At 45.4% G+C, this 25,285-nt stretch overlaps 1 protein-coding gene across 1 annotated transcript; it reads left to right on the forward strand.

The window, feature by feature from the left end:
* Positions 1–8,008: 8,008 nt before the first annotated feature.
* On the forward strand, positions 8,009–17,679 carry SLC25A28 (solute carrier family 25 member 28). The gene is made up of 4 exons (XM_024555755.3): positions 8,009–8,407; positions 14,339–14,567; positions 15,637–15,693; positions 16,832–17,679. The coding sequence occupies exons 1-4, from the start codon at positions 8,117–8,119 to the stop codon at positions 17,347–17,349; spliced, it is 1,095 nt and encodes a 364-aa protein (XP_024411523.2). The 5' UTR covers positions 8,009–8,116; the 3' UTR covers positions 17,350–17,679.
* The last annotated feature ends 7,606 nt before the right edge of the window (positions 17,680–25,285 follow it).

The following is a 25,285-nucleotide window of genomic DNA, read 5'->3' on the forward strand; positions in this document are numbered from 1 at the left end:
CGAATTATAGGGGTACCAAAAGGAGAAGAGGAAGAGCAAAAAATGGAAAACTTATTTGAAAACATAATGAAGGAGAACTTCCCCAATCTGGCAAAGGAAATAGACCTCCAGGAAGCTCAGGAAGCTCAGAGAGTCCCAAAGAAGCTGGACCCAAGGAGGAACACACCAAGGCACATCATAATTCCATTCCCCAAGATTAAACAGAAGGAGAGAATCTTAGAAGCAGCAAGAGAAAAAGGACACAGTTACCTACAAAGGAGTGCCCATAAGACTGTCAGCTGATTTCTCAAGAGACCTTACAGGCAAGAAGGGGCTGGAAAGAAGTATTTCAAGTCATGAAAGGCAAGGACCTACATCCAAGATTGCTCTATCCAGCAAAGTTGTCATTTAGAATTGAAGGGCAGATAAAGTGCTTCTCAGATAAAGTCAAGTTAAAGGAGTTCATCATCACCAAGCCCTTATTATATGAAATGTTAAAGGGATTTATCTAAGAAAAAGAAGATCAAAAATATGAACAGTAAAAAGGACAGCAAACTCACAGTTATTAACAACCACACCTAAAACAAAAACAAAAGCAAACTAAGCAAACAACTAGAACAGGAACAGAACCACAGAAATGGAGATCACATGGAGGGTTATCAACAGGGGAATGGGAGGGGAGAGAGGGGGGAAAGGTACAGAGAATAAGTAGCATAAATGATAGGTAGAAATCGACAGGGGGAGGGTAAGAATAGAATAGGAAATGTAGAAGCCAAAGAACTTACATGTATGACCCATGGACATGAACTATAGGGGGGGAATGTGGGAGGGAGGGTGTGGGCAAGATGGAGTGGAGTAAAGGGGGGGGGAGTGGGAGAACTGTAATAGCATAATCAATAAAATTTAAAAAATTATACATTTGACAGCATTAAAAGAACATGTCATCATCTGGAGAAATTAATTATAAATAAACGGTTTCCTAAAGTTCAGGACATTGTATCCTAGATTACATTTTGGGGAAACTTTGTTTTCCCAGGTACATAAATAGAAGCTTTTAAGAGTGGAAATAAACAGGAAAAAGAAGAGAAGGTTTTATATGACTAGTAGATACAGTGTAAAAATAATTACTTGGGGGCATTATTTACAGAATTTACACGTGTTTTTGCCAGATGATGAAGATATGATAGAAATTAATAAGTGAGGAGGGGTGGGGAATGGGTAGCAGTGAGATTTGTGCCCAAATAAGAATGAATATGAACTTATCATATTGAATATTTTTTTTCTAACCATATGTGTTTCAACTTAATTTGAGTGTGAAGTGAACTGAAACTTCCTACTAGACAAGAACCAGTGAAACTAAAGTAATTTTTCTGGATTTTTGCCCGTGATCCAAAGATGACATTATGTTTGTTTCTTAGGTTAATGAAAATTAGTACTTTACTTTGTTTTGCCTTTTACAAATAAGATCCTTCAGGAGAAAACTTAATTAAAAAAGCATGGTGTGATTACCGTAACCACCTTTCCAAAAAAAAAAAAAAGAAAAATGTACAAAGGGAAACCGTTTATTGCTTCAAGGTTAATGAAACTAAAGTTCCAAAAGAAGATAGTCTTTGATGTACCTCAATTAGCTGTTTTATTTTTTTAAATAGCTTCATTGAGATATAATTCTTATACAGTAAAATTCACCAAATTAAATGGTTTTCAGTATATTCACAGTGTTGTGCAACCATCGTCATAATATCATTTTGAAACATTTGCCTCAACCAAAAAGAAACTTGGTATCCATTAGCAGTCACTTCCCAGATCTTTTGCTTTGGCCCAAAGTAGATCTTCAAGTTTACATGGGCAACCTGGGCATAGAGTTTTGAGAAGATAATCAGATTATTCTGTTCATCTGTTGGATGCTAGTTGATCTTTTGTTTTTTAAATTGAGGTAGAAGTCACAGAACATAAAATTAGCCATTTTAAAGATGCTGATCTGTGAAAACTAACACGTGCTTACCCTATACTTCTAGAAATAATGCAAGATATAAAACTGAGATTCAAGTTGAAACATGAGTTAATGAAAAGTATATCCCTCGGCTCTTTCTTGTTCCTGACCAGGAAAGGCACCTTGTACTTTGTAGCACATTATTGCTTCCCAGGATGCATTTCTGAAAATCTTGAGTATCCTGGTCCCAAGACAGATGACATAGACCTTGCCATGAATGTGTCACCTGAATGAAATAAGGCCATACCTCTTTTAATAGGTAATTATTCTTTTTGCTTTGTTCTAAGGGGAATCTTCCTAAGAAACAATGTACTCTTTGATAAAAGTCAGGGATCAGAACAGGTAAGGTATATTAAAAACCCACTGCTCCACTGTAATGTAATATATATATGCACTGAATATTCCACAAAGACTAAAATACCCATTCCTAAAGCCATGTTTTGCCCTAAGAGAAATATACATAAGTCAGAGAAGACATGAAGTCTACAGCTGGACTTTGATTAGAGGGCAATGAACTATAACAAGATGAAGTGTGGGTAAAGGCACACTTTTCTTTTGTAAGGTGGAAGAACAGACTGAGAAATGGGAGGAAGGAAAGGAGAACTGCTTCAACTGCTTTTTCAGGAAGAGGAGTTCTAGGAAAGATGCAGAAGATGAGTAATAGCAAATTGATTCCCTTAAAACTTTCCCCCCCCACCCCCCCGGACTCCTTGGGAAGCCATCCTGTATCCATTCTTCAGTTTGAAACTGCTTCTCATCCCCTTCTCTTTTTTTAAAGATTTTATTTATTTATTTTTATAGAGAAGGGAAGAGAAGGAGAAAAAGGAGGAGAGAACTATCAGTGTGTGGTTGCCTCTTGCGTACCCCATATGGGGACCTGGCCCACAACCCAGGCATGTGGCTTGATTGGGGATCGAACTGGCGACCCTTTAGCTCACAACCCATGCTCAGTCCACTGAGCTACACCAACCAGGGCTCTTCTCATCCCTCAGTCCTCACTAATCACCCCATCTCTGAATTCCTATAGCTCTTATGATCTAGTCTTCATAATTTCAGAAGAAACTTTTCTTTAAGCGACTGTAAAGAAATCAGTCTTATTTTTATGTGTGGTTGCTGGAATCATATCAGTCTACACTATAATTAGACCTCATGCCTGGTCATGAACAATGGCAGTTGATGGAAAGAGGGTAATGTAAGCTGGAAAAAAGTAGTGGGACCTGTTTTGGATCTTCAACAATGAAAGTTTTGTTAAGAACAAAGAGAGAAATGCATTCTGGGGAAGAACACGTGTCAGGATATAGTAAATCAGCAGCTATAACAAAGATTCAGACTAATAGCAATTGCTTAAACCAGTTCTCTCGTGTAATAGAACACGAGCAGTCCAATGGTACTATTGTCATCCATAAGGCAGCAGGTTTCTTCTACCTTTTGCTAAATGGTTGAAATCTTCTGGGCTGCATTCTAGATGACAAGGGAGAAAATGAGAAGAACATTCAGAAGACACAATCTTCCCTTTTAAAGGCAAAGCCCAGAGGTTTCATGTCACTTACACCCACTAGCCAAAACTTAATCACACAGTCAATGCTAGCTACAAGGGAAGCTGGGGATAATGTAGACTTCAGCTGGGAAGCTGTGGGCTCAAGCTAAAACTTGGGGTTTCGATTACTAAAGAAAATAAATGAGATTTGAGATTGAGACCACTAGTAGTCTCATAGATAGATGAAGAAAAGAGGATGACAGGATTCGAAGGGAGAATGTAGAAAACAGTTGTCCTAGGAATATTAGAAAAAAAGGATTCTACAGTGCCTGATTGAGGAGTTGCAAAGTGAGGGAAGCTATTGAGGGTTTAGAAAGAATATTACCAAGAAAGTTGTTCCTTTGTTTGCTAATTTGTTTAGGAAGGTTTAGTGCTTTTGAGATGTAGGATAGAGGGTGTGTAGATGTATTGAGAGGGGTGTACCAGATAGAATGGATTAGGTCCTTGCTATTCGAAGTGTGATCCAGAGTCTCGCAGCATCAGCATCATTTGGGGGCTTGTCAGAAATGTAGAATCTGTCTCCACCCAGACCTACAGAATTATAATCTACATTTTAACAAATTCTTCAGGTAACTAATATCGCATTAAAGTTTGAGCAGCAGTAGACTAGATTATGCTATGGATGGAGTAATCCTAAAATCTTCGTGTCTTAAAAACAACAAAGATTTATTTCTTGTGCATACTAAAAGTCCATCTGGAATGAAGTAGGTGGCAAGTAGGGGCCTCTGCACGTCATCCTCAATGGGCTGATGGAGCCTCCAGCATTTGAACATCCGCACCCACGTGGCAGGGGAAGTTAATGCGTGTGACTCTCATATTTGTGTTACGTTGGCCAAAGCAAATTCCATGACCATGCCTATCTTCAAGGAGGTGGGAAGAATAATCCTACCACGTACCTGGAAGGAGGGGAATCATAATTCTGGCAAAACTAAAGGACCCTTGAGGTAGGGAGGCCTTTCACAGAGTTATTACAATATAGATGTAAAGTGATCAGATACTGAGAAAGTGTATCAATAGGAAGGAAAAGGAGAGCATGAGAAAAGGAACATTTCAGAACAATTATTCTGAAGTACTCAAAAAAGGTTCTCAGCTTTAGAGTCTGATTTAGCAGACAAATCGGGAAGACTTTTGTAGAAAAGGAAAATTTTTGGAGGAATCAGTTGGGGTGGGAGTGGAAAGACTGAGATTGGAATGGACATGCTGAGTCAGAAATTAAGGTGGATATTCACCTCTGCCTAGCTTTCCAACCTCGTCTTGTATCACTTCTCCCCACTCACCAAGCTCCAGCTACGTTGGCCTTCTTTCTGTTCTTTCATACACCAGCCTGATCTCACCTTAGGGTTGTTATATCTACTGATTCTTCTGGACTGCTCTTTTCTGGGTCCATCATGAGCTCCTACCTGTCACTCAGAACTTGACACTAAGTGTCATAGCCTCAGAAAGACCTTTCCTAGTCATACCAATGTAGCCAACCAGTCACATTTTATCACACCTCCCTATTTCAGTAACCTGATATTTTTCTTATTTGCCTATCTCCTTCCCCCCATTAAGAAATAAGCTCCATGACCCCACTTGTCTCAGTCGTGGAGTGGCCTTGGGTGTATCTCCTCTGAGAATGGGCTCGCGGCTGGTCCCTGCCATTCTTGAAAATGTGCTGAGGCCCTCAAAGGGTTGCTGCTGAGGTTTCCATCAGGCCACAAGAGCATGGCAGCCGTCCCTCCAGCAGCTCGCTTGTGCCACCCACGGCTACTACCAGCACTGTTTGTCCCACTTCCAGTGCTAGTGCCCTGGGAAGCCATTCCCCACCACCCCAATGCCACCCTGGGTCACCAGTGGGCAAGCTTCTTTTCTGGGAAGTCCACTCTCCTGTTCATGGCCACAGTGTTGGAGCGCCCAGAGCACTTAGCAGCAGCAGCACGATCATCTGTGACCTGCCTCAAGAAGCCACAAGGAAGCAGCCTGGCAGGCAGCACAACAAAGCTGTGCTGGGACCCCATCCTGAGTGGCCTCCACCAGCCACCAGACTTCCAGAGGCCCTAGGCTCTTTTCAGCCCCACCCTCTTCCAATTCCCCTCCCCCCTTCTCCCAACCCCACCACATTCCATAGACTAGGCAGGCTGCCACAAGCAGAAGCAGTTGGGTTCTTTTATGTCAAAACAACAAAACACAAAAAAGGAAGTTGAGAGAGCCCCACTCTTTACTATCCAAGCCACACGCGGTCTTCCCGACAACCCATAACCTTGTGCCTTGCACCAAGTGGAAAATAAATGACAAGCAACCAGCCAAGAAAAAAAAAAAAAAACACCCTCCATGAGAGCATGGAGTCTGTCCTGTACTACCACCTTCAAGTACAGTGTCCGGCACAAAGTTAGTACTCAGTAAATACTAACTGAATGTTCACGTGGGAATTTCAGTTAAAAAGTATGCAATAAAAGACATATAGGGCTGTAACGAAGAAAACAGATTTGGAATGGTAAAATTCTCTAAGGTACTAAAGATGAGCAAGGAGCTTTAAACCTTTACGAATGTTCCCCCTCAGTTGGCAGAGAAGTGTAGGAGACTGAGACGTCTAACAGGTAGGAGAGAGTGGTTCCTGAGGCTAGGAAAAAGTTTCAGCGAGGGATGGGTCAACAGGGGTCAAGTGTTATATCTCTTTGTCAAGAAAGATGGGCATAAGAAAAAGACCATCAGGTGTGGAAAGGTCACTTGTGACCACTGAAGAAAGGTATAACAATGTAGGGCTTTAGAAGAGTAAGGACATAGCAGGTATAAATCATTCGTAGCCGAATAAAGAGAATTAGCGCTCTAGCAGGATAAGTAGGTTTCATTTCGAGGCCTATTCATCTCCAAGGGAAATGAGCCAGAGAAGAGGGAAGACTGGACATGCTCGGGACGAGGGTTTCTTAACCTGAGATTAAGAGACTCTTAAGGGTCCACAAGGCACTTTCAGAGCCTCTGCAAACTCGGAAATTACATGCGAAATTTTGTGCGTGTATAGCAGGTGGGAAGTGGAGGGGAGACAAGGATTTGTAGCTTCATTACTTTCCAAAAGGTCGAGACTCAAAGGTTAATAACCACTGCTGAAGAGGATAATGGATGAGTTTAAAAAAAAAATTAGAAACTAAACAAAAACCTAGAGGCCCAGAGAAGGGTTAAGGTTTAGAGAGAAAGGAAAACCTCTTATTTATCTAAGGAAAAGCTATAATGAAAATGAAAAGCTCACAGCTGCATCATCGTCTTAGTAAAATTAGGTAGCAAAGACAGCGGGAAGCAGGGAGGAGGCTTGCGCAAACGCGCTCCAGTGAACGGATGCCGGGAAGACCCGAGTGGGGAAAGTACTTGTGTTACTCAACCGAGCCTGCAGAGGTCCTGTGCACCGTCTCGGCCCAGGAGGTGTTGCTCAAACTGGGAATTTGGGACATTGTTCTTTAACCAGTGAGCGCCGCTCGGACTCCAGCCGAACCGCTAGGGAGGCAGCGGTCTTTTAACGACCATCACCACCAGGCGATGGAGTTGGCATGAGGTCAGGGACCAGCTGTACGTCAGAGCTTCCTCATAGTTGGGGTACTTTCCCTGCTGTTTTAGCAGCTGCCTCCAGTCCGGCCTCTCCACTTGCTGACATCTCAGAATCATACTGCCCGATTTCGACATCTCCCTTCCCTGCCTCCAGCTCTCCGCCGGGCGCAGGGCCCATTGACAGCGGGCACCCGGGGAACTCATTCATTCAACTGTGGGGCTTACTGGGCGACTTCGGATGCAAGCTCAGTGAGGGGCCCTGGGGTCTGAGGACTACCGGGCCCTCGGGAGTCAACTCGCGCGCAACCGGGGGGGGGCGGGGAGGAGTGGGCGGGGGGAGGGCAACACTCCAGAACCGACCGGAGTCTAAAGGGCCGCCGCCCGCTTGTCGCAACAGGTTCCGGAACAAATCTGCGGGCCCCGCCAGTGGAAGCCCGGCTCAAGCTGGCTCCACCTCACGCCAGCCCGAGATCCCGCGGGAACAGAGCTCTCGGTCTAGAGACCCGCGCGTCTCGGGTTTGGGGCGGGCGCTCGAGTGTGGGTCCTAACGGTAGCAGCCAGCACTTCGACCTTGAGGCCTGGCACCGCTCCCCAAGGCGAGCCGACGCACAGCGCCGGGAGCCCCACAGGCACCACTCCGAGGCCCTAATCCAGCCTGTATCTTGCCGCGGCGCTTCGCTCTCTTTTCTGTAGCCAATAGGATCCCGACGTGGCCGCGGTCAAGTATCAAGGGTGGTTGAGCCTATCAAAGTTCAGCCTTAAGTTTTACAGGTCGGGCCAATCAGCGGCCAATAAACAAGAAGCTTCCAAGATCAAAGGGGAAGGGGTGGGATCTCAGTGGTAGCAGCGCCGCGGGGCGGAAGAATGACAGACAATTTCACTAATACCGTAGACACATTTTTTTACGTAACCAAGGGGGCTGGGCTAACTTGGCGGCGGCACCAATGGCTGGCTGGGGGGCGTGGACGTGGGGGCCAAGCGGGAGCTGGAGGCCTGGGGCTCTCTGGGCCGTGCCTGAGGCAGACGCAACGGGGCCGGGGGGCGGCGGCGGCGGCAGCGGCGGCGAGGGTGGGCGCCGCGGCTGGCCCGGGTGGATGGAGTTAGAGGGTCGGGGTGCTGGCGGTGTGGCGGGGGGGCCGGCGGCTGGGCCGGGGCGGAGCCCCGGGGAGTCGGCGCTGCTGGACGGGTGGCTGCAGCGGGGCGTGGGCCGGGGGGCCGGCGGAGGGGAGGCCGGGGCCTGCAGGCCCCCTGTGCGACAGGATCCGGAGTCCGGCCCGGACTACGAGGCGCTGCCGGCTGGAGCCACTGTCACCACGCACATGGTGGCGGGCGCCGTGGCAGGGATTCTGGAGCACTGCGTGATGTACCCCATCGACTGCGTCAAGGTGAGACTTGGACCGGCTCCGAACCCGACCTGGGGCAGACCCGACCCCTGGGTCCAGTCCGGAGCCAGGATCCCGGCCGAGAGCCGGAGCCGACATGAGTTCCTTCCTGGCTCCTGCCATCACCACACAATTCGACCGATACTCCATGCAAGCAAGGTCCCGGCAGGGAGTTGATCCCAGTCAGGAACCAGGACCCATTTGTAACCGTCAGTGAGATCTGAATCGGGACTCTGGAACGAAAATCTGTCAGCCCAAGCCCTGGATCTCAGCTGGGACTAAACAGGAATAGGGTGGGATGGGATGAGAACAGGTAAGTGCTACTAACTTGATTAAGGTGAAGCCACCTGGCATGAATCAGACCCTCAGAGGCTTGAGATGGTCTCTGGGCGAGTGCTTTTACGAGCTCCTTGCTGTGTCTTCCCTTCAAAGTGACGGGACGAGAACCAGCATCTAGGATCTCTCAGATAAAATAAGTCTAACCCATGAGTGATTGGAAATCGCTGTGCAGTTGTAATTCAGAGTACCAGACTGGGAATAACGTGGGAAAGATTTGTTCGGGAAGAGGTTTCGGTTTCTCTGCAGCAAGCGTGACACCCCACCTATTTCCTGAACGTGAAATTTGAGCTGGGATTAGGATTGTGTGTATGTAGGGAGCACATCAGTTCCCAATCAAGAGATGGAACCGATAGCGTATTTTTCTTCAGCCTCCTGAAGTTGACAGAAAGGAAACAGTTGCCTGGAAGGGAAGCATGATGATCAGAAAGTGGATGTGAGTGTGAAGAGGATGCAATGGGCTCCGTGTGAGGGCATGATTCTGATGAAGGTACATCTAGGAAGTAATCGCATCCACAGCCAGGCAGGCTGATGAGTGGGTACAGAAGTCAGGTGCTTCCGAAGAAAGCTGGGTGAAGAGGGGAACAGATTATTCCTGGCAGTTCTTATTGTTGTGCATGAGCTAAGGTACCAGCCACTAAAAAAAGTAAGAACTAAACTGAGAAGTAAACTCAAGGGGTCTCTTGAAATAAATATAATGACAGAGACTCATGGCACCTTTACATGTTAAGGGTATAGTTAAACAATATCCTGTCAGCTCCTTGACACGTGTTTTTTCCCTCAAATTAAAGAAATGTTATATATTTGAAAGGAGGGGAGTGTCAACGTGGGAAATGCAAAGTCTGTCTCTTCTGCTTTTCCCTGGTTCCAGTACCATCTCATGTTTTCACTGGTAATGTGGATGAGGAAATGGGGAAAGGGCTCATTAAGCTTTGTGGATGACATTTGAGTTGGCAGGAGTACATCGCAAGGTAACTCCTAACAAGGGCCATATGCTCTGAAAGGGTGGTAAATGCCCTTGGCTAAAGTGGGCATTAGAATTTTAAATGCCCTTGTCAACTGGGAGTAATAGAAATAAGCAGTAAAAATCCATCAGAGAGAAGTAAGAAGATGGTTAATGCTCTAACAATACTGAAATGTAAAGTGGATAACTACAAATGAAAAAGATTCCGACATTTATGTAATAGGGTCTCGGTTGAATGAATGAATTGTTAATGCTAAATATCCAAAAGTTAATGTGATCTAACTGCAAAATAAAGTCACTATACTTAGACTGTGAGTGAAGAGCAGGGTGGAGGGTGCTATATTTCAGAATAGGTATCAAGTGAAAACTAGATCAGGAACACAATGACAATTGTTTAATGACTTGAGAAATACAATGTAACTGACTTAGAAATATCCCTACAACTTAACCCTCTAAGTGTGTCTCGTTACCTTGGGAGACTTGTTTCCTTACTCCATGTATTTACATAGTGCTATTGTTGCTGTAAACATTTTACAAATTCCTCTGTTAGGAATGCCTCTAGAATATTTGGGTGCATATCCTTAACGGGGCAAATCTTTGTCCTGTGGCAAGATGAAGTTGATTTTTTAATACCTGACACCATTCAGAATCAGGGTCAAAGATAAGGTGGGACCAAAAAGCAAAGAGACTGATTAACTCCCGAGGCTGATAAATCCACTAAGGAAACCATTTCTGAAGAAGAGTTCCAGAAATGTTTTGCGTGACCACAGCATTGCTGGGAGTCACTTCTAGCCTTCCAAGTTAACTACAGTATTTTTGAAGAACAGTTCTTACTCATTTACATAAGCTTTGGGATTTTTTAAAAACTTATTTATGCCTCAACACCCTACATTTAAAGGAACAGTTTTTTGATTTGGAGGAAAATATGCTCAGGTGTCTTTAAAAAAAAGCTATTTTAGGAGAATCATTTTCATGTGCCATTAATGCTGGGGTGCAAATGACGAGGGAAGAACTAGATGAGACCCGTAGTATTTAATGTTAGTAAGTATGTTGTGCAGACATGAGAGTACAATTCAGATCTCTTCCTTCAGAAAAGTCTTCACAGTTAACTTGTCCCTGGGCAGCTCTTCTTCCTCTTTCCATAAATGAGTGGTGGAGAGGAAGAGCAGCCCAACTGTCCCCTAAGACTAGAGGCAGGTGTCTGCATTGGAGCCTCTAGGGCAATCACAGTGTTAGCAAATGAAAGCTGACATTGCTTCTTGGCTTGCAAGCCTGTGTACCCTGAGCCACTTACCAGGGTTGGGTCGACTTAAAATATCCTTGGGAGGGACCATGGGAAGTCAGCATAGCCTTGTTATTTCCATGGTCATAGGGCAGTGTGGGAACCCAAATAAATCCCAGTCTTCCCTTTCTGGGCCTTGGAGGCAAGCACTAGACTTTATCTATAGGGACATACATGCTCTGTAACTCAAAGCAGTGGGAACTCTTTCCAAAATCATCTGGTGAAGTACCCACCTGTCACCAAGGTGCTGCTTTTTGGCTCTGTAGTGGTGAAGCAAATAATCTACTCCCAGAAGAAGTTAAAGAGGGAAATGTTTCCCAAATTCTAGATGTAAATGGCTATCTATACACATTTGATGAAAGATTATGAAATGGAAATGTTGGCTTATTTGATTTTCTTGCAGCTAATAATAAATATTCAATAAATTGCAATTGTTCTTATTTGCCAAGCACTATTTCACATGCCTTGTATTTATGTTTTCATTTAACCCTAGAAATAACTTAATGAAATAGACACCATTTTTAATATTTTACAGATGAAGAAAGGGAGACAAATTAAGTAACTTTTCCAAGGTCACATAGTTTAAGTGCCAGAGTCATGATTTGAACTCAGTCTGACTCCCAAGCCTTCCATCCAGCCTCCCCCCAAAATTCCCAGAACCAAGGAAGGCACAGAATCTCACAATAGTGTTCATTACTAAACATGACCTTTGGGTTAATAGTTGGATATTTAAATAATTATAACCACAAAGAAATTGTAAAATGAAAACAAAAAATACTAACTGAAACCTGATCTATTAGTGGTTAAAGACTAGTTAGTTGCCCACGCACATTTGTGAAATGATTTATACAAGAGCCAACACTGCCATGATCTGTAAATTCTAAGATATGAACTACTATTTCTGAGAATCGTATTTGAATACAATAAAAAGCCTTCTGTTTCTAGCACCTTATAAATTACCAATGGCTTTTACATGCCTTAACTCTTTGAACCCTCACAACTGCCCTATGAGCCAGCCATTCTAAGCCTTATGCTATAGATAACATTGAAGCTCAGAGAGACTCCCATCCCAGGACCACACACCTTGCTAAGCTGGGGCTTAAACTCAGGCTTTCTGACTCAAAGGCGGCTTGTCTTTTACCAAACCACTTATCTCCCTACTTGTTCATTTGGCTTTTCTTCAAAGCCAGGATTTTTATATTGAAGGCTATTGATTCTTAGATTTCATCTTTTTCCAAAATACAGATTTATTGGCCCACACATATGGGGAGCCATATTTTTATATTTGGCATAGCTTATGCCTGGGTCCTCTCTATCAGGGTTTATTTTCAGTGAGTTAGATTTAGATGTGTGTACAATGTTCAGAGTAACTTACCTAGTCCAGGTTTCTCTTGGGGGTGCAGGGTTTCAGGCCTCTGAGGCCAGACCTTTCAGGACTGGTTAGCTAAATATACTATTGACTCTAGCAAAGCAGGGACCCTGGCCTGGGAGCTCAGTGTGTTAGAGCATCATCCTGATCTGCCAAAGCAATGTAATTTCCGAATGTTGTCCCTGTACAAGGTCGGTTTCAAACACACTTACGGAAACACATAATTATTAAGCCACTAGGCCCAATTTATCTATTAGTAGCCGTAGCCAACAAAGGCACAGTCTCTCTGAATAACTCATCTGATGGATTTTATACCTCCAGGGTGACATGAAAGATAAGTAAGCACACCCTGTATTGGATATTTATGAGGGTGGGGTTTTTTTTTTGAGAAGTGTAAACAAATGTGTTAAACTGTGTTGAGTGATCCTGTTTATTTCTGATTGAACTTCCAGTAATCTTTCAAGCTTCCAATTCTTTGTTGGTAGCAGGCAGGAAAAAAGAGAGAGGAATGTGGATTGCTTATGTCTAACCAGGACCTGTTAATCTGGTTAGTTTCTGTTAGTCCAGTTAGTTTTCTTTTCTCCCATGCTCTTGAGAGAAGGCATTACTCTTGGGTTCCAGATGGCCAACAAGAAGGTTCAAGCTTTTAAGTGCAGATTCAATCAGTGATTAGAATGAAGCACAAATTTGAACTGTACTTGGACATCTAATGGCTGATTTGCTACTTTTTGAACTGGTACAGAAACAGCTAAGATTCATTCATTCTTTCATTTATTCATTCAACAAACACATCTTGAGTGCCTACTGTGTTCCAGACACTGGATATTGATTTTGTATTCTGTTAGTCCCCGTGCTACCATAGCCTTGAAGTGGATTGATAGACAAGAGTTTTCATTGGGAGACACGCCCTCTGAGATACTACCCCTTTGGGGTAGTGTCTCAAATAAGATTCATTTCCCAAATTTTAATTAAACTTTGTCAAGGAATATCATACAAAATGTCTGCTGAAAGTGTTTGAGATCTTCTTGCTCCTGGCATATGTTGTCACTTTGGCTCAAATAAAGTCATAGTTCTCTACAGGCTTGGACATTTCTTACATTGACAAACTCATATAAATGGAATCATACAGTATATACTCCTGTGTCTTACTTCTTTTAACATTATGCCTGTGAGATTCATCCATGGTATTGCATGTAACAGAAGTATCGACCATAAACTTTCATTTCAATCTGTGAATCCTCTAGACATTGTAAGGATTATATTTCACCGAGACTGATTTTATTCACTGATGCCAATTTTGGGATTTGGTCAATTTGGTCTAGAAATCTGGAAGCCCCTTCAGTTTTAGAGATTAGGTCCACCTTCATAGTTTCAGGGTAAACTTTCTTCCCAGGAAATTGGAGCAGCATCTGTTAGGAACACTACTTTTGCCAAGTCTATCTTACAGACCCAGCTACCAATGCCAAATTCTGTGAAAAAGTCAGATTGTCATCTCAGTTTTATCAGAGGATGAGCCATTATCATCACATTAGTCAGTGTAGTATTTGGTCAGGAAGCAGGCCCAGGATCAGTCTTCAGAAATGCATCAAGTATGTGTAGACAGTAAATACTTGACTTTAGAATCCATTTGTAAAGAATTCTTAGCCTAACTTATTAAGGCACAAAACTTCTGAAACACAGACTTCATATTTATTGCTGAACCTGTGACTCATTTTGTAGTTCAAGCACACTTACCAAGGGATGATATTCTCAGGAAAATAATGGTATTCTGTTCTTAAGGTCATAAATGACTAGAAGAAGAAAGGTCCAAGTCTTAGAAAGATTGGGTATAGATTTGGAAGGAGGTAAAACTGGATGCCAGGTATCACTCCTGTACATTGGCTTGATTCCACGAAGGTCTGCACAGTGTCCAAAGCCCAAGTGTTAAGGTTGAGTGGGAAATTGGCATCATTGACATTGCACTTCTCCTTTCTGTAATTTCAGACCCGAATGCAGAGCCTACAGCCCGACCCAGCAGCCCGCTATCGCAATGTGTTGGAGGCCCTCTGGAGGATTATAAGAACGGAGGGCCTGTGGAGGCCCATGCGGGGGCTGAACGTCACAGCAACAGGCGCAGGGCCTGCCCATGCCCTCTATTTCGCCTGCTACGAAAAGTTAAAAAAGACATTGAGTGATAAAATCCATCCTGGGGGCAATAGCCATATTGCCAATGGTATTGAGCCTTCCTGTGCTGGTTCCCCCGTTTTCCCAACTCTTTGGGCTTTGCTGTTGTCAGTGCTTTGCAGTTTTAGCATGGTTCGGAGCTGAAGCTTTGGGCTGGGGTAGGCTGGATTTCAGGGGAGGGACTTCCAAACCTGATGTTCTCAGAAAACAGGCCGCTTCAATCCCACCCTTCGGGGCACCTCAGCGAGGGATTGCAACATCCTCCCTTAACTCTTTCATCTTGCTGGCATCAACTTCTAGTGCCCTGGTAATGTGGAGACATGCTGACCTAGCCCCATTGTGTATTTCTTGAGAGTCAGCTGCTGTCCTGCTCCTTGGGCCACTGAGTCACCTCCAATCCTGAGGTGACCCAGCTGCCCAAGAGAGACACTAATGGAGCCCCAGCTCTGCCTCACTTTTTCAGGACCCCAACTGACTAGAGGCAGCGTTGGTCATTGAGGACAGGAAAAGGCCTCAACAAGTGAATGGGGGTGGAGCCAAGGGACTTCCGAAAGGAAAAACAGGGTTGGAAGCTATGTGGATGTAAGGGAGTGGCTGGCAGCCCGGAGATTGAGGATTGTCTGAAAACCAAAGTGAGTGTAGAGAGTAGAAGGTGAGAAATGTGGTAGTTTAGACCTGAGGAAAAGTCTAGGTGGACAGATGTTGGGGTTTGGAGGCAGGTAGGGCAGCCAAGGGGCATCAGGGTAGAAGGTGAGGTTCTGTGAAGACGCAGCCACCTGCCCCTCCTGATCTCCCTCCATTGAAGGCAGTGGATGTGCTGGCATCCCTTGGCCTCAGTGTATCTGTATGAACTGAATTGATAAAACCTGGACTGTTTGGTTCTTCCTGCCCATAGTTTTGCGGATGTGGAATTTACTTTGGTGACCTTTCTACATTGGTGGGAACAAATATCTTCATTTCTCAGGAGTTTAGGAGTCGTGGGTTCCCACCTTTTGAACTGGCTCTTAGCATCCCTCACTCCGCCGTGGTTTAGCACAGCCACTTCCCTTCAGTATGGGGCCTCCGTGAATGTCGCCCTCTCCAGGCCTTACATGTGGCAGTTGTTTTCTCCTTTGCAGGTGCAGCTGGGTGTGTAGCAACATTACTTCATGATGCAGCCATGAATCCAGCTGAAGGTAACAATTCCTCAACCTTTCCCTCTGCGGGAAGCTGCATGTGCATGTCTGGGCTTTTCCTTTATTTCTGGTTTGCAAAAGAAAGCTGAGTTTCTGTGGGAAATCCTGCCACGTTACCTTGTCTTACCACTAGAGGGTGCTCCGTCCATGTCCAAATTTAGGAGGAGCCCCTTGGACAGATAGAATATTCACTGAGATTTAATTCATGTTTGTGTCTTTCCTGGAAAAGATATGGCTCTACTTGGCTTGTTCCTGGACCTTCTTGGAAGTCCCCTTTGCAGTGGAGTTGATCTCACCTGAAATATTAGCAGATTATTTCACTTCAAATAGGTGAAGAAGGATTTTCACATTTGAAAATACTGCCTTGTTGGAATGAAGATAGTTGAGATAGGAATGAAAGGGTAAACTGTGGAGTTCAGTCCCTGCATTGTGGCTTGGATTTTGGCAGTTCAGTTGGATAATGAGGCACTCAATCAAATATGAAGGGATAGCGTCATTGCCATGTTCCTTAACTTCCGCTTCTCTGCCTGTCTGGGCATGGTCCTGGAGTGGAAAGGGCCACAGAGCTCATACTATGTTACCTACTTGAGGGAGTAGGAGATATTTGGAGACGAAAGCCACACTCTTCTTGGCTGAGATTTTGGTAGCACTCCTGTAAGCATCCTTATCTCGTAAGAGTCGTGTGCTCTTAGTACCTGGGGATGGCGATTGTTAGGGCTCTGTGTTCATCACTGCCACTGAGTTATTTCTTGTTTGGGGAGTTGTAAAAAGTTAACGTAATAATGATTTAATCCTAAGTACTTATTTCAAGGAAACCCTCTATCTTATGTGATGCTCAGTTCATTTTAAAGAAATCCAGTCGGGTTTCTTGAGGGTTTCCTAATTTCCCAGCCTGAAACCCAGTAGGATTTCTTTAAAATTAACTAAAGCGGCTCCATTATTTCTTGGCTTTTTACCATTCCCTCTCTGGTTCCCTTCTGTCAAAAAAGAGAAAACTTAATCAGGCTGACAGCTCACTCATTTTTTTTCTGTCTCCATTCCATTGGCTGGTCCGCTGACTTGGGACTCTGAATCTGGACACTTGCTCATCGGTTGGTCGCTGTTGCCGTGTCTCCCTTCTCGTTGATGGCGTCGGCAGTGGTCAAACAAAGGATGCAGATGTACAACTCACCTTACCACCGGGTGACAGACTGTGTGCGGGCAGTGTGGCAAAATGAAGGGGCCGGGGCCTTCTACCGCAGCTACACCACCCAGCTGACCATGAACGTTCCCTTCCAAGCCATTCACTTCATGACCTATGAATTCCTGCAGGAGCACTTTAACCCCCAGAGACGGTACAACCCCAGCTCCCACGTCTTCTCTGGAGCCTGCGCAGGAGCTGTAGCTGCCGCTGTCACAACCCCACTGGACGTTTGCAAAACACTGCTCAACACCCAGGAGTCCCTGGCTTTGAACTCAAACTTCACAGGACATATTACAGGCATGGCTAGTGCCTTCAGGACGGTATATCAAGTAGGTGGGGTGACCGCCTACTTCCGAGGGGTGCAAGCTAGAGTAATTTACCAGATCCCCTCCACAGCCATTGCATGGTCTGTGTATGAGTTCTTCAAATACCTAATCACTAAACGGCAAGAAGAGTGGAGGGCAGGCAAGTGAAGTAGCACTGAATGAAACCAGGGGCTCAGATGATACTGCTGTGCCCCACCCACTCCAGCCACATTATCTCCTGGCATGCTCCAGCCTGGAGTGCAGTTGGAAGGAAGGTAGAGGGCTCTCCCCAGGCTATTGGTGTTTTGGCTAACACCAGTTCCTGCCAACCTCCGTTGCCACCACCTTTCCTTCCAGGCCCTAAGCAAATGCAGCAAAGCACACCACAGCACCTTTGGCAACCTCTGTCCATCCTGGGCCTGATGACCTGCTCTAGACTGTTATAGAGGGATAAGCAGCTCATTCCCCTGGTTCCTAATAAAAAGTGTTTAAGTTAAATGGTTTCATTGGGTTTGTCTTGCCAAAGGGGAAGTGAAATGCTGTCGACTGTTCTTGACTTTAAGCATAAATCAAGGGGCCCAAGGGGAAGATCTGCATGTGTCTGTGGTTTTAGTTTCTGCTGGTTTTCATGGTGATTTAAGACATGGGGGCCCTACTCTCCTTGTTTTAGAATTAGGCTCTAAGGACTCTCCCTGATGGCAGCAACAATGGGCCTTTGACAGATCCTAGCTAAAGAGATGCTCCCATCCCACTACCGCCTTTTCCCTGGGGCAGCATAGGAAAGGTCCATCTCCCTTCTAATTCTCAGCTCTGCCTGCAAAGTGGCACTTTGTTTTCTGATGTCACTGCAAAGCTACAATTATTTAGCAAAGCTGCAAGTCCTGAAGATTATGCAGTAAATAAGAATATCTTTCATTTGGTTGGAAGGCTTTTACAAGTACTTTAGCATCCATGATCTCACCTGTTCTCGCATCTGAGAAATAAGCAGTGCAGGTACCTATTCTATAGGTAAGCAAAGCTTGTAGAAGCTATGATTTGCTCAGGGTGTCACAGTAAGTGCAAAACTGGGACCCCAGCCGAGGTCTTTTGCCCCCAGGAATGAAGCTAATTGTGCCATCTTGCAGATAGGAAAGCAGAGGGCATGTACTCCAACCTGCCATTTCCTAAGGAAGCTCCCTGCCTGATAAACACTTGGGCTCTGCTTGGAGATTTTCAGGGACGTGGCTTTAGCTGTGCTTTGTGGGTCAGTCTGTTCCTTTTTGGGGATACCAGTAGTTATTAGCAACTTCTTCAGTGCACAGATTTGAAATCTGCATTTATGAAACTTTCATCTATTAGCCTGATGTCATCCATTCATTCAGTAACCATTTAGTGTCTCTGTGGGCGGGGGGTGGGGGTGGGGTGGGAGATGATACATAAAACCATCCCAGCCCTCAGGGAGCTTATTGTCTGGAGAAGAAGATAGACAAGATAAAATGCCAAGAAATATGACAGGATAAACCTTGAATACTTGTTTGGAGGACATAAGAATACCCAGCCTTGCCTTGGGTGACTGGGGGTAGGCTTTTGGAGGAAGTGACATCTGGGCGACACCTGGAAGACAAGCTAACTAGATGAGGAGGGGAGGGGAAATGTTCCAGGCAAAGACCTAGAGGTAAAAGAACAAGATGTGTTTGGGGTTGGGTGTGCAAGTGGTTTGGTAGGGCTGCCAATCCAGGCGAGGCCTGCAGCTAGAGAGCTAAGCAGGGGCCGGGTCTTAAAAGCAATGCTCAGCAGTTAGAGTTTATCCTGAAGGCAATGCAGAAGCATGGCAGGATTTTAAGCAGAGGTGTGGTGTGGTCAGATTTACAATTTCAACAATTACTGAGGCTCACTGGGAAAGGATTAGAGGAGCAAGACTGGACAGGCAGGCAGACCGCTTAGGGGGCCATCACAGTCATCCAGGTGAGGCTGCTAGGTGGTCTGAACCAGGACCACGGCAAGGAGATGAAGGAAAGTGTGAAATTGGAGCAACGTTAGGGTTGTAGAATTGATAGGATTCGGTTACAGAACAAATCTTGTCCACCTTCCACCCGATAGCCCTTCAAGTATCTGTGGAGAATCAAGTCTGAATGCACTTGAAATAAAACTGTCAGGAAAACAGCAGGGTCTCCTGTTCTAAGCCTTGTTTGAGTAGGCTATGTCGCTCCTCTGATTTAGCGATGGAAAGAGATGTTAACAGTGCTAATCGGTGGTCACTGGCGTTTGGCTTGCCTATGGAGTAAAAAGAGCATGATCAAATCATTGCACAGGTCAATTCGGAGGGTTTGCTAGTGACAACGGAAGAGCACAGCTGCCTCCCAGACACACTGAGCACGAGAAAGGGATTCCTCTCTGGACCTTGCCTCTGTCAACAAATCCGGACCACAGTAGGCATTACAGTAACTCTCGTTTTTCAAGAATCAATATGGGGTAATTTCTGAAAGAATGGTAGTCACTAAAGACTCTCTAATGCTGTTCACAAATAGTGAGAAAAAAAAATGCAAAGGTGACCTTCCAATACCACTTGTTCTCTAGCTACTGGAGGACAGTTAGTTTGGAACTTGGACAGGGCATTAGGTTTTGCAGGTCACTTGGCCCAATCACTGGAGAAGATAGAGGTGGAAGAGAAGATAAGGTCAAGCAGTCTGGAATGCCAGTGATTGGATATCTGGTCAGAAAGTAAGCCTCCCTTCAGCCCTGGCTGGTGTGGCTCAGTGGGTTGCTGGCCTGTGAACCGAAGGGTCACGGGTTCAGGGCACATGCCTGGGTTGTGGGCCAGGTCCCCAGTTGGGGGCATGTGAGAGGCAACCAATAGATGTTTCTCTCCCTCTCTCCCTCCCTCCCTCCCTCCCCTTCTCTGAAAATAAATAAAATCTTTTAAAAAAACAGACAAAAAAAAAGAAGAGAGTAAGCCTCATTTCCATGGGGCGCTTCATCCCCATGAGAGCTGTGAGCATCTGGGGCATTCCCAGGTCCAAGTCCTCTCTGGAAAGCGAGGTAGGTTATGTGGACCCTTGAGGACCCAGGGCCAAGCCACTATCAAGTGGCCAATGTCTGCATAGTGCTGTGCAGTGGGGAAAGTGGGGGGAGAGTCACAACTTGACCAGAGAAAAATTGTCTTAATTGGAGGTACAAGACAATTGGGAATGAAAGAACCTTGTAATAACAGAAGACAGTGTAGCCTGTCCTGGAATATACAGAACCAACAAGGAGGTTTAGAGACAGAAAAGAGATAAGTGTTGGTCAGAGTTAACAGAAAAGAGGTGGTTTTGCTGAAGAGTGGAATAAAAAGTCTTTCATAAAAGTTATGTAATGCTAATTTTATAAAATTTAGAAATCACAGGTAATTAATTGCCTTGACTGGTGTGGCTCAGTTGGTCGGGCTTCTTCCCGCAAAGGGAAAGGTCACCGTTCTATTCCCGTTCAGGGCACATACCTGGGATGCAGCCCAGTCCTGGTTGGGGCGCGAGCTAAAGGCAGCCGACCGATGTTTCTCTCACACATCCAGTATTTCTCTTTCTCTCCCCCTCCTTTCCCCTCTCTAAAAGACACAAATAAAATCTTAGGAAATCGCAGATAACAAGAAAATACCTCTAGTCCCATTACTCAGAGAATATGACAACATTTTGAGGTACACATCATCTAGTATTTTCACGCATATTTTTGTTCATTTTCCAAAATCAGATCACATTGTAACCAGCGTATTTCACATGATATATGGTGTCTGTCTTTCCACGTTATTAAATTTTCTTCCATCACCTCAATGTGAGTAACCACACAACATTCCATTGTACAAATGTACAAAAGCTTATTCAGTATTTGCTGCACCTTTATAATTATTTTGAAAAGCATTGCTGAATGACTAAGAGGAGAGTGGGGAGGGAGTGGAGAGGTTCGGAATAAGGAAACAGTCTGGCGCCACCTCCTGGCAGGTGCTGGTGAGCTCCTGACTGGAGACCAGGGTGCAGGATAAGGGATGGAAGGGTGGAGGCTGGCCAGCGGGAATGTGAGAGGCAGAATGATTTCTTAGAAGTCATCTTGCTTCACATTCCTCCTGGAGCCTTACCTCACTCTAAAGCATGCTGGACAGAGAGGTTCCCGACCCTCGCTCCGTGTCCGGGGCACTCCCTGCTGCTTGAGACCATGCAAAGTCAGAAAGTTCACTCTTCATGGTCTCCTGCTTCCATTCTAGGATCACATCGCCCTGCTTCGCTGACAGATTCCTGCCAGATTCCTCGCGGGGGCCAAGAGGGATTTACATCACTTTCCTGCCAGCCACTGGGAATTACTCCCCAGCCACCTCCGTCCACGCAAGCACCAAGTTCTTCTGTTTGAGGTGTTCTCCCCTTTGCCCCTCAGATCCCCTCTTTTCTAGGACCATGAGCTGCTCGTTGCAATTTTTCTAACCCTCACAGTGAGGTGGGTAATTGTGAACCGAGATGGCTCTTGCTGGTCTCACCTCTGGAACATGTGAACTTAGGTATGTTTTGCATCTGACTAAATGCTGAGATCTCTGCTTTAACTTTACCCGGCTCACCTGATTCTAAGACTGCTTTCCACAAATCCACAAATCGCAGCAATGGCTACAACGAAGTGCTGGTGTCAGGGGCGGAGGGGGGGGCGGTAAATACAAGCCCCACATGCAGCCCACATAGAGAGGGCTGGGGGAGGCCCTACAGGCGGGAGCTGGAAGACAGCCAAGGATTCAGCAGGAAGGAAATGGGCTGCTTCTTAGCTTCAGGTGGAGATCAGGTACTGCATCTGTTCCTACCGAGTTAATGGCTTGACAGGTTTTTCATCTGAGAACTAGACATTAAAACAGGCTCCAGAGCAAGAAGTTCAATTCAGATTTAGTTCACCTGCCCATCTCATAGATGTTCTAAGATGGGTGGCTGTGTCCTCCCCAGCGGGTACATCCCTTCCCAATAGCAGCAGCTCTAAATGTGAGGTGCTTCACGCAGCATTTTCCTAGAGCTTTCGCTCCATATAACGTATTGAGCATTTACTATATGCCAGGCATCTGGAATGTGGGCAATGACAACCAGCGATTTCTAATTTTGTACCTCTTCTAGGTTGGGCCCTGTTCATTCTCACAAGAGCCTGTGGGTTAGTTGTAAAAATACCCCATTTTACAGATAAGAAAACTGAGGCCCAGAAAGGAAAGAAACCTCCCTGAACTCACACAGCAAGTACAAGACAGAACTAACCCTGAGAAGCGAGAGGCAGTCCTGCCTGCAGAAGCCACATCCTGGGGGAAGACTGACATGTGAACAGATTATGAAATGTAAGGTGCTTCCGGCTCTGACAGAGGTGGGAAGAAAGTGTTTTCTTTCTGCCTATTCCTGCGGTGGTGCACTGGGACATTTGAAATGTCAAGTTTAATATTTGTCTTTCTGTGGCTGCTCACTTCTTTGCTAGATGTCAGAGGGTCAAGAGGCCAATGAAGAGTGGCCCCCTTGGAGGGTCCTTCTGTTCACATTGACGCCCAGATTTGATAGGGGCCAAGGCCCTCACGTCCATTGTCTTGCTTAACCCTGTCCTGCCGCACCTGCGGTTCCCTCGACATGAAGTGCGCTCTCCAGGTCCCACCCAGTTCCATCTGTCCATCATGTCTTCCTGGTCTCTGCTGCAGTCTCACCTCCCCAGAGAGGTCTTCCTCCAATTCTTTATTGAAAATAGCCTCCTCCACCTCTTTGTGCCTTTCACTCTGCTTTATTGCTCCCATGGCACTCATCATTGTCCAAGTTCTATTATATACTTATCTACTTATTGTCTGGGTCCCCGAATGAAGCCTGGGACTTTTCCACCCCAGTCACTGCTCTACCCCCACTACCTAGAACGGGATCTGGATCACAACAGATAATAAATAATTTGCCGAGCAAGCCAATCCATTTAAACCTTACAATAATCCTGCAAGGAAGGTGTTATTAACATCATGAACCTCAGTAGTATTTTATAAGTAAGGGACCGTGCAGAGGGAAGTTACACAGCAAGTTGAAGTCACGCGTGCAGGGCCCACTGGTCAGTCTGGACGTATGCCAGGCCCCATACGTCCAGGGACTGGATGCCACCCTCTTAGCCCAGCATTGCCCTCCTCTCCTCCTTTGATGCAACTCACAGTTTTGTGGTCCAGGGACTGTAGGCTGATTGTAGAAAGGAAAGAAGCCAACTATACACAGACAGCATTTACAGTCCCTGGGAAGGGCGGGAGCACAACACAGCATCGGTGTCACTACCACTCTTCCAGTTGCCACCCAGCATTCAGCCCATGCAGTGGGCTGTGTGTGAATCACCCTCCAACCGCAAGAGTGGCTCAACCTCTCCCGTGTTGCCTCTCACCCAGAGCCCTGTGGCAGGGCTCCCGTGCTTCGGTCTTGATAGGCCCTGTGTTGAGGGAAAGGATCCAACCCACCAATGTGAGAGCATCTGGCCCTCGAAGGGCCTCGGGCTGCCCCCACCACTGTGAGGATGGATACCCAGGGGAAGACCCATCTTCAGGTTCCTTGTACTAGGCAGAGGCCACCAGAGGGAGAGGAAGTGAGGGAAGGACCGAAAGTGTGTGTGTGTGTGTGTGTGTGAGGGGGCAGAGTGCTGCAGAGCTCTCTCACTCAGACAAACACAGGGATCTGAGGGGTAAGTAATGTTAAAAGCAGCTGCCAGATCTGGGTTTGTGTCCTGGTCCGCCTCTAATGAGCTGCGTGGTGTGACATGAGGGAAGACACTTCCTGTGTCAACTGGGGGGGATAACACAATACCTGCTGAGAGTACTTCTTACAAAGTGATAATAAAATTCCATAACACATGCAAAAGCACCTTAGAAACTCTAAAATATCTACAAACACAGAGATGTATTTCACTTATACTTTTCTGATTAAAAAAGGAAAAATGACTCATGGAAAACATCGTGAATGTCATCAATATAGAAAAAGCATAAAGAAGACAGTAAAAACCAGCTGTAATTCGACTACTCATGGTTAGTCACTGTTACCATCTTGTACATCTCTTTCAGTCTTTTATCCAGAGCACATGTACACAAATATACATTACATACACACGTGTGCCCAGTCACCATGAGGTTGGGTTGCAGGGAGACCCTCCGGGCTTCCTAGAAACTTCATCACTAGTTTCATCAGAGTAGTCATCTCAGTGCACGCTGGAACTTTACCACTGTTCTGTCTAGGAAAAAGTTTTAGGAACTTAACTGCTAACAATACTTTGGTCCATACACAGTTACCTGCCACGTGGCATGCTGGGAAAGCCATTACACTAGGGTCCGGAGATCTATGCTTTCTCCCTGTGTCTGCCAATGAAGAGCAGTGTATACTCGGGCAAGAGCCTCTGTGTCTCAGTTTCCCCATCTGTGAAATGAGGGTGACAGTCTATGCCTTGATGGGCAGATAAGATCACGCAGGGGAAAGTACTTAGAAAATGCACAAATCCCCCCCCCCCCCCGCCATGGGGGTTACTGTTTGCACCCTGTCCACATGGGTAACTACAGCCAAGGAAAGAGAGAGAGAGGAACACAGGTACAAAAAACCGGCAATGAATAAGTACCTATCAATAATAACCTTAAATGTAAATGGATTAAATGCTCCAATCAAAAGACATAGAATAGCTGAATGGATAAGAAAGTATGACCCACACATATGCTGCCTACAAGAGACCCACCTCAGGACAAAAGACCTACCCAGACTGAAAGCAAAGGACTGGAAACAAATTTTCCAAGCAAATGGACAGGGGAAAAAAGCCAGGGTAGCAATACTCATATCAGACAAAATAGTCTTCAAAAAAAGGGCCATAAAGGGACACTCAGAGGGTCACTTCATGATACTCAAAGGAAGAATCCACCAAGAAGACATAAACATTCTAAATATATATGCACCCAACATAGGAGCACCCAAATACATAAAGAAAATCTTGGAGGACTTCAAAAAAGATACTGACAGCAACACAATTATAGTAGGGGATTTTAATACCCCACTGTCAAAAATGGACAGATCTTCCAAACAAAATATCAACAAAGATACTGTGGCATTGAACAATGCCCAGGATGAAATGGACTGAATTGACATATATAGAGCCC

Source organism: Desmodus rotundus, chromosome 4 (assembly GCF_022682495.2).
Source record: "Desmodus rotundus isolate HL8 chromosome 4, HLdesRot8A.1, whole genome shotgun sequence".
NCBI lineage: Eukaryota > Metazoa > Chordata > Mammalia > Chiroptera > Phyllostomidae > Desmodus > Desmodus rotundus.